Source organism: Xyrauchen texanus, chromosome 39, assembly GCF_025860055.1.
Source record: "Xyrauchen texanus isolate HMW12.3.18 chromosome 39, RBS_HiC_50CHRs, whole genome shotgun sequence".
Classification (NCBI taxonomy): Eukaryota; Metazoa; Chordata; class Actinopteri; order Cypriniformes; family Catostomidae; genus Xyrauchen; species Xyrauchen texanus.
This window is the reverse complement of record NC_068314.1, coordinates 34,492,673-34,501,427: the sequence shown is the minus strand read 5'-3', so window position 1 is coordinate 34,501,427 and position 8,755 is coordinate 34,492,673. Positions and strand designations below refer to the sequence as shown.

General features: G+C 39.3%; 1 protein-coding gene across 2 annotated transcripts; it reads right to left on the bottom strand.

Moving 5' to 3' along the window:
* Positions 1–4,326: 4,326 nt before the first annotated feature.
* LOC127632944 (uncharacterized) lies at positions 4,327–8,654 on the bottom strand. Of its 2 annotated transcripts, XM_052111790.1 has the most exons (8): positions 8,650–8,654; positions 8,453–8,534; positions 8,215–8,321; positions 6,962–7,058; positions 6,374–6,728; positions 6,126–6,245; positions 5,550–5,686; positions 4,327–5,461 (listed from the first exon to the last, which is right to left on the bottom strand). In XM_052111790.1, exons 2-8 carry the CDS (start codon positions 8,462–8,464, stop codon positions 5,228–5,230), a joined length of 1,062 nt encoding a protein of 353 aa, XP_051967750.1. In that variant the 5' UTR covers positions 8,465–8,534; positions 8,650–8,654; the 3' UTR covers positions 4,327–5,227. The 2 variants fall into 2 exon arrangements, with proteins under 2 accessions (XP_051967750.1, XP_051967748.1); XM_052111788.1 differs by lacking the exon at positions 8,650–8,654 and having other exon boundaries at positions 8,453–8,631.
* Between the last annotated feature and the right edge of the window lie 101 nt (positions 8,655–8,755).

The window sequence follows — 8,755 nt, the reverse complement described above, 5'->3', positions numbered from 1 at the left end:
CATGGAACCCCATGTTCGGTAACTGTTTTTGGAAAATGGCTTTTCTCTTAATTGCATAATAAAAGTGTTGGGCGGATCATTGCCAGGCGGGTTACTGTTGCATCTTTGCCTTTTCAAGTCATCAATGTCAATGGTTTGAATAAACCACCCTCTGTGGAGAGCAGACTCGAAACGCCGGAGACTGCTTGCAGACTGAGACATGAAGAAAACGAGGCATAATTTTTCCATTTGGAGATCTGCTATGCAGCTTTTTTTGTCATATCTCTGAAATCCACATGATAATACTTCAGTTTAGCTGCAGCTTACAGGACAGAACAATACTTCTGATGTAGATTCAGATGAAACCTTTTTTGATGTCAAAAGTAAACCATTCTTGGGTTTACCTCACCCAAAAGTATAAACACTGAACCTCCCAAGCATGATCAAAACACATTTACATGCACACCAATATGCTGATTGCTCTGTAAAATCATCTTATTTACATAATCTAAGCAAATTATATAACATTTGAAATAATCACTTTATTCTCTGCTTTTGATGTCAATCAGTGAAGAAGCATGTGTAACGGGAGCCAGCTGGTAGATAGCTAAAGAACGGTAGATAGTAAACCTCACTCTCCTGACCTCAAGAGGTGCACTAGCGACTGACGCTAGGGCCTGTAGCCTTTAGCCTCCTTGTTAGCGCACCCGCCTCCCACGCCGGAGACGTCGGCTCGAGTCCCGTTCGGAGCAGGGCGAGCAGGACCGGCTACACATGCGCTCAACACGTGTGCACACTGGATGCTCTGGTACACAGGGTACGGTGTTTACATGGCACATGAAATCAGCAAAATTGGCAACAATCTACCTGTGTCGACTGGTTTATTGATAAGCTGTTTATGGCCTCTACGCCAATAAAGGAATGTGGTTTATTGTGTTTACATGACCACTGTATGAACGTGCATGTAAACGCGTGTTTATATGTTGAGCGGCCCGCTCAGCTCCACCCATCCAGTTCTAGCTCAACCTATAGTGCGAGTTTGGGGCGTGATTACTTGGTTCAGCCGAGGGAATACAAACCATGGCAGATGTGTACAGAGAAAAAGATTTTGAGCTTCGCCAATTTTCGAAGACTTGCTAAAAGACACCGAGAATGGAGCAAAACCAGAGTGAACATTGACGTCCCATTTACAAGGTGGAGGACACACACGCACCACCATCACAAATGATGAGATCGCTCTGGAAAATGAGAGCACCAATAAAGAGATCGCCACGCAAGTTGCTAAAACACTGTCCACCCGTCAACAACAGCGATCTCACCTCGGGCACCAAAATGGTCAGAAATAGTGCTGTAGTACCACTAACTAAAATCTACCAGAAGAACCATCCTACTTCTTGTACTAGATCCCCCCCCCGCACACCCAGTTGCCACTCAATCCAGTGATGTTAAAGGCTATACATTTGAAATAGTGAGTATTTTAACGTTAACAGATTGGCCTCATTCACTTCCATTGTTAGTGCCACACTTTTACCCAATTTTTTTTAAAGAAAAGGGACAAATCTAAATATTGTTTTTTGCCACAAATGCTGTCGATTGTTCCCGGAATAATCCTTTAAATATACCATCAAACGCTACAGATATGCAGAATGACAGAACAACTCTTAAATCAAAAAACACTATAATGAAACACTAAAATTACACTTTGTTGGCTGGCAAATAGCATTTCAAATATAAATAGTAAAATACCAATACGCAGATGTAAAACCATAAAACACAAATCTTCAACAAGAAACACATTGGTAATGAATAAACTCTTACCGTAAGTATTAAAATCGTTTTTTTTCACCTTGCTTGGTTCAGGAAAAGAAGTTATCTGTACCTGTGAAGTTCAGCACAACAGGAACTCTTGATTTGGTGATGTCTTTTGTAATGTGGTAGATGGGGATTGTTGCTGTAACAAAAGCAATGCATTTTAAAAACTGTCAGACTGCTATAATAAACTGGTCAAAACAGAGGGATACCAAAAGTATCTGTAGCAGGTAAGGGATGGTAAAGGGGTCGGGAACTGGCAGAACAGTCAACATAAACTTTAATGACATAAACTCAACTTACAACAACATAAAACAGAGAGACGCACACACAGCGGCCGCACGTGTCTCCATCTCTCTCGAACTGATGTCTCCAGCTCCCCTTTATTTCTCACTCTTGCTGATTAGGTGACTCAGCTCTGACCGTGTGCCCTCACGGCCTGGCCATACCCTTCTCCTCGTCACAGTATCTTAGACAGCTTTAACGTGATTTTGTGCAAACCTGACATGGTGTCCTCCACACTTATCAGTCATATAATCGATGTTTCTAATAAATAGTTATATCACCTGGGGCGGCTGTGGCTCAGTTGGTAGAGCGGGCCACTAATCGCATGGTTGGGGGTTCAAATCCCGGCCCGCACAACTCCACATGCCGAAGTGTCCTTGGACAAGACACTGAACCCCAAGTTGCTCCCAATGGCAGGCTAGCACCTTGCATGGCAGCTCTGCCGCCATTGGTGTGTGAATGGGTGAATAAGTCACAGTGTAAAGCGCTTTGAATACCGCTAAGGTTAAAAGGCTCTATATAAGTGCAGACCATCTGCATAAGCTGTAAGTTTTACTGGTGGAATTTCTGGAAAACAAGGGACACCAAATCCATGCAATCGCTTTCTTAAAGATTACAGAAATGGTTCAATTGATATTGAATATAAAAGCCCAGAGAGGGGACATACTTGTCATTTGTCTCTTGTTACAGCAAAAGGCCTAGTTAGGCAACCATTAATTCTGAGTGTACTGAATGTTTTGCTATATGATAAACTGAACCGCATCCACATGTGTGGACATTGTATTTTGGCTTCGCTATATGCAACGCATAATTTAAATGAATTCAAACTGACTGAATACTGTTCAGAAAACTCTATGCTGTCATTTAAGGGTTAAACTTCTGGCAAACTGCATCACGTGACACAAAAGTATGACGTTGAGTTCTGTGAAGCACAGTGTGGGCACAGTGCCAACAAAAGTGCCTCTGGTAAGAAGGTTTTGATTGAAACCTGTGTGGTTGTAAAGAGTTGCGTCTTTTGTTTAGTTTGATATGCCACTTTAAAAAATGCATTCATTTTAAATAAGGTGCATTTTGAACTGTTCTGAGACCAGTGCAGACATACAGCACACTGGAGTTTAAGTCATTCACTAAGTAGGGAGCAAGTAAGCATCCTATTGCTTTCCTATGCATTTATGTGTATTCACTCCTAACATCACACCAAAAGTTCAGTTTCAGGCTGCAGATGATGTTTGAATCCCTCAACATGTCTGGCAGACATGGGGCAATGATAATCGGTGCATAGATTCAGAATTTTAGAATGCAAATTTTAAACATGGTTGGAAGTGATTGGATGATGCTGGCCATTCATCTGGATAAGAATTGTTTATTCAGCTTTAGAGAAAATCAGCTGTAATGTCAATAAGGTCTCAAAAACATAACTAACCAACACTCCTGGACACTATTGCCAAGTGCAAATTGCTCACAAACACATTTAATTGGTGACAGGAGAAACAAGCATTTGCACACAAATCATTACAGTGAGACACAGAATACAAAACCAGGTAAGAGTATAAATAGACACTATGTCCTTTCGTTTCCGGAAGTCGTGGCCCACATCCTCCTCACAGATCATAAGTGCAGGTTGAGTAGCAGGAGGGGGTTTCAGAAGGTGTTGGTGTGTGTGAAGTGAAAATCAGAACAATTGAGGGGTGTGAGATTGGGCTTTTTAAACCTGCAGTAAAACACATTCAGTTCATCAGCCTTTAGTTGACTCTCTACAGAGCGAGGGGGAGGTGTCTTATACTTGGTAATGCTTTTTAGGCCTTTCCACACAGATGCAGGATCATTGGCTGAAAACTTTTTCAGACCAGCTTCTTTTAGCCACTATGATTTCCTTAGTCAGTGTGTTTCTGGCCTGGATGTTCAATATTTTATCCCCACTTCTGTAAGCATCCTCTTTGGCATAAAGAAGTTGTCTGAGTTTTCCTGTAAACCATGGTTTATTGTTATTTAATGATAAAAATGTCATAGTAGGGATGCACACATCCTCACAGAAACTGATATATGATGCCACAGTATCTGTGAGCTCATTCAGATATGTGTCTGCAGCCTAAAAAATGCTCCAATCAGTGCAAAGCAGGCATGTAGTTCCAGCTTTGCTTCATAGGTCCATGTCTTTACAGTCCTTACTACAGGTATACATTTAACGTAATGAAGAGAATATTTACTTAAACACACTTTCACAATTACTTATATTTTATTTTTTAGCTATCATAGTTTAAATATTTTGAAGTAGACATATGGTACACGAAAACATGATAATATTATAAAGTATACATTTATGTAGCACAAAGCAAAAGTTCAAAGTCGTAAGTAGATTTTAGCTTATACAGTAAATGTTGGTCAATAATATAAATCTTAAAAAAAGAAAGAAAGAAAAAAGAATAAAAACAACCAGTGTCTCAGCACAATGTTTTTCATAAAGCATAAGCACAAAGCAATAAAAATTATGTATTGTTTCAAAATATCAGTTCCCGTCTGTCGCTCACTTCGTCGTTGTGTTGAAGAAGGCTCTCAAGAGAGAGCCCTAGTGTCGCTTCTTCGACACAACACCTCGTTCCCTCCATCAGGGAACGGAGGTTACCATAGTAATCTAGACATTTCAAAGTAGCTCAATATAAAAGACAGAACATGACACTCATTCTCACACATGTATGTGAATAACGGGGTAAAAACACGTCAGCTAATAGTATGATACACTTCTACTCAATGGCAGAGAGGCTCTGCATTCTTAGACCAAACTGAAACAAATTTCCCCAACCCAGATTTCAAACTTCATGAAGACGTAGCAAGGCAGCATTAACAAGTGCCAGAAAATCCTCTTACAGTTTAATATGACCAATTTGCTTCTAATATACTATAGTTGCATTTGAGAACAAGCTCTGTCAAGTGCCCCGTTTCAAAATCTACAAATTAAAAATACTGACAGTTTAAAACAGTGCTGTCACCTGCTTTCTATTTAATGCAACATATTGTGTCTAACTATTTGATTGGTCCAAGATTTGAGTTATCAAATAAGTTTTTTTTTTTTACTTTAAATGTACTTTTTTTTTCAACTAAAAATGTCCTTGTCACTACGACATGTTGATACATATTCTGACCCTTAATTAATGGTCTAACTCTCAATTATAATAAAGAAGATGTTGGATGGATCATTGTCAACTTGATTCTTTTCTTGCATGCCTACTTCATCACATTCACTAACACTCTGGATTTGAATAAACCATCCTCTATGGAGTGCTGACTCGAAACGACGAAGATTGTCTCTCTCTGAAGTCATGTAGAATACAAAGGACCATTTTTCGGAGTCTTCGGCACAGATTTTTTTCAGCTCGCTTTTAGTATAGTTCTGAAATAAACATAATAAGCACAGGTTTAGTTTATCCACCACTTAAAGCACAGAATGTATGCTTCTACATGCAAAAAAAAAAACCTACCATGAGTATTAAAACCTTCTTATCTTTCTCTGTGGTGCAGCGGAAGAAGTTATTGGTACCAGTGAAGTTCAGCACAACGGGAACACCAGCATGGCAGTCCAGTGCATTGGACATATAATAGTAGATGGTGATTTGTGCTGAGAAAAAAAGCAGCAACACATTGAAAAATATGTTGAAAGTATTGCTTTTGAAATAATTGGAAAACAGGCCAACGGCAGTGATGGTCACCAGCAGAATTTAAGCAGAATCAAGAATATCAGACAGCAGAATTATGATTTCTGGAGATAATAAGGTGTTATTCTGATGTTATAAGGCTTTTGAACAGCTTTTAGTGGTTTTCTGACAACTTGGTGGCATTATACATAAACTGGTCAACTTCATCAACTTTTTTGAGAGGAATTGAGACACTCTTAAACTGTCCAATGAATATTTAGAGACTTCAATTAGCTCTGGAAATGTTTTACCAAACAGTAGTAGCTGCCGTAGGCTCTAAGCCAGAAAACAAACCTTTGTATTACTTCTAAAAAGGTATAGAACCCCCCTCCCAAACATGAAATAACATTATTAGATACAAACCTGACATGCTGTCATTTAATAATATCTGCTGCCTCGATGGGGTGAAATACTTGTTCTTCAAAACACTCTTCAGGTACAAATTACTCCGTTCTTTCATCAGTTTCACAATCCGTGCAGAATCTGTGGAAATGGAAGCATTATTACAGTTTTATTTCTAAGTCGCCAGGTTTTCTGGACACCAATGATCAATTACAACATGTAAGAAAGGTGGAAAATGATCAGATACAGATCAAAATCTCATGTCTTACTAGAGGCAATCTCAGCTGTCTCAGGCTTGATGACAACTTCGTTAAATTGGCAATCTGTCTTTCCACAGTTGTGGCAAGGGTTGTCAGCATCCGTGCCTCGAGAAACAACCATGGAGAAGCTTGTGCCACCCATGGAGACAAGAAGCAGATCATCATCACTGAAACAGTCGCCCTCGATGTCCATATCTTCCCACTCTGCTTCTGGATATGATGTTTCTTGGCGGTCAACATTCTCCAGATTTTCCTCTCTTACCATCATCAGGCTGAACCTCATGACTGTTGGCTCCTTTTTGTAGGCACTGATCTCCTCGGATGCACACTTTGCTGTTTGTTCCTTGCACGGATGATGGATAGTCTATAGTGTACAGAAAGTTGAGACAGATATATTGTTTTTAAGTAATCACTTATGACAAGGTGCTTTCCAGAATTTATTGATTCAAACACCCCACACACGACCACGTGATCAGTTCAAGTTTCCTGACTTGCCATAAACATAATATGAGGGCTGTATAAAGTTCACTTTTACTTATGTCTCTTCAGTGTGTATATTTGAGAGTATTAGTGTGTGTGGATAAATTCTAAACCCACCAGTAGAGGGGATCCTTTAACCAGAATATCGGCAACTGATTCTGGAGGTAAACCCTCAGTGTCTGTCCCATTTATCATCAGGAGTTTATCTCCATTTCTGACAGAGAGACAGGCAGACAAACATAGTGATAAAATGATAGACAGACAGACAGTAATATCAAATGTTAGATAGATAGACAGACAGACAGGCAGGCAGGCAGACAGACAGGCAGGCAGTCAGACAGACAGACAGACATAATGATTAAATTATAGATAGATAGACAGACAGACAGACAGATATAATGATAGATAAAAAGACAGACAGGCAGGCAGACAGACAGAATGATAAAATGATTCATAGAGAGACAGACAGACAGAATGATAGACAGACAGACAGACAGATAGAATGATAGATAAAAAGACAGACAGGCAGGCAGGCAGGCAGGCAGGCAGGCAGGCAGATAGATAGATAGATAGATAGATAGATAGATAGATAGATAGATAGATAGATAGATAGACAGACAGACAGACAGACAGACAGACAGACAGGCAGGCAGAGAGACAGAATGATAAAATGATTCATAGAGAGACAGACAGACAGATAGAATGATAGATAAAAAGACAGACAGGCAGGCAGACAGGCAGACAGACAGACAGACAGATAGATAGATAGACAGACAGACAGACAGACAGACAGCCAGACAGGCAGGCAGAGAGACAGAATGATAAAATGATTCATAGAGAGACAGACAGACAGAATGATAGACAGACAGACAGACAGATAGAATGATAGATAAAAAGACAGACAGGCAGGCAGGCAGGCAGACAGACAGACAGACAAAATGATAAAATGACAGACAGACAGAGAGACAGACAGACAGACAGACATAATGATTAAATTATAGATAGATAGACAGACAGACAGATATAATGATAGATAAATAGACAGACAGACAGACAGACAGATAAATAAAATAATAGATACTAAGACAGAAGAACGGACAGACAGACAGACAGGCAGGCAGAAAGAAAGACAGTATGATAGACAGACAGACAGATAGAACGATATATAAACAAATGGATGGACGGAAGGACAGACAGTCAGGCAGGGAGATGGATGGATGGATAGATTTAGTTAATATTTATTGCATATTTACAGTTTTTGTTGTTGTTGTAAAAACAGCTTTTTTTTTTTTTTTACATTGTATGTAATCAGCAGATTTATGTAATTTGGTAGTATTTGGATAAAATGTATTGTGCATCAATAATCTCACCTTATAAAAATTCCGTTGTTATGGTTTAAAAAGTTCTTCACTTCATAGGAGTGTTTCCCTTCACTCTCGGTATGGACAAACATAACACCACCGCTAACAAGACTCCCCTGTAAAATGTCACACAGACAATGTTTCCACCTGGCTACATTCAACAACTAATATAAATGTTGATTGATTGCTATTTGTTGAATCAGCTTGATAGATTTTCATACATCAACCTAAAAAACAAATTGCTTACCTCTGCTGCCATGTTGATCTCAACAAGTCTCGACAAGTTAAGTTGAGTAAATCTGAGACGCTGCCTTTTCAAGTCAGTAGATCTAATTGTGTTATAGGAAGAGGAAGCTGTGTTTTGATACAACTACACCGAAGCAGTTATGATTAAAAAGGAGAAGTTTCATATTGTAGGCAAAGGACAAAAAAAGTGTTACCCACAGGAAGGAAACAAGATTATGTGTCATTCACAGGATTATGTGTCAATTACGTGTCATTCCACTACAGATTACAGATTACATGCTGTAAAATGTAATTTGTTACATAT

Bases quoted from the DNA above. Each gene is read 5' to 3' on its own strand.
- LOC127632944 (XM_052111790.1), bottom strand. The intron at 5,687-6,125 runs GTTTGTATCTAA...TTTTTTTCTCAG, and splicing joins ATTAAATGACAGCATGTCAG to CACAAATCACCATCTACTAT. The intron at 5,462-5,549 runs GTAGGTTTTTTT...TGTTTATTTCAG, and splicing joins AGAAGGTTTTAATACTCATG to AACTATACTAAAAGCGAGCT.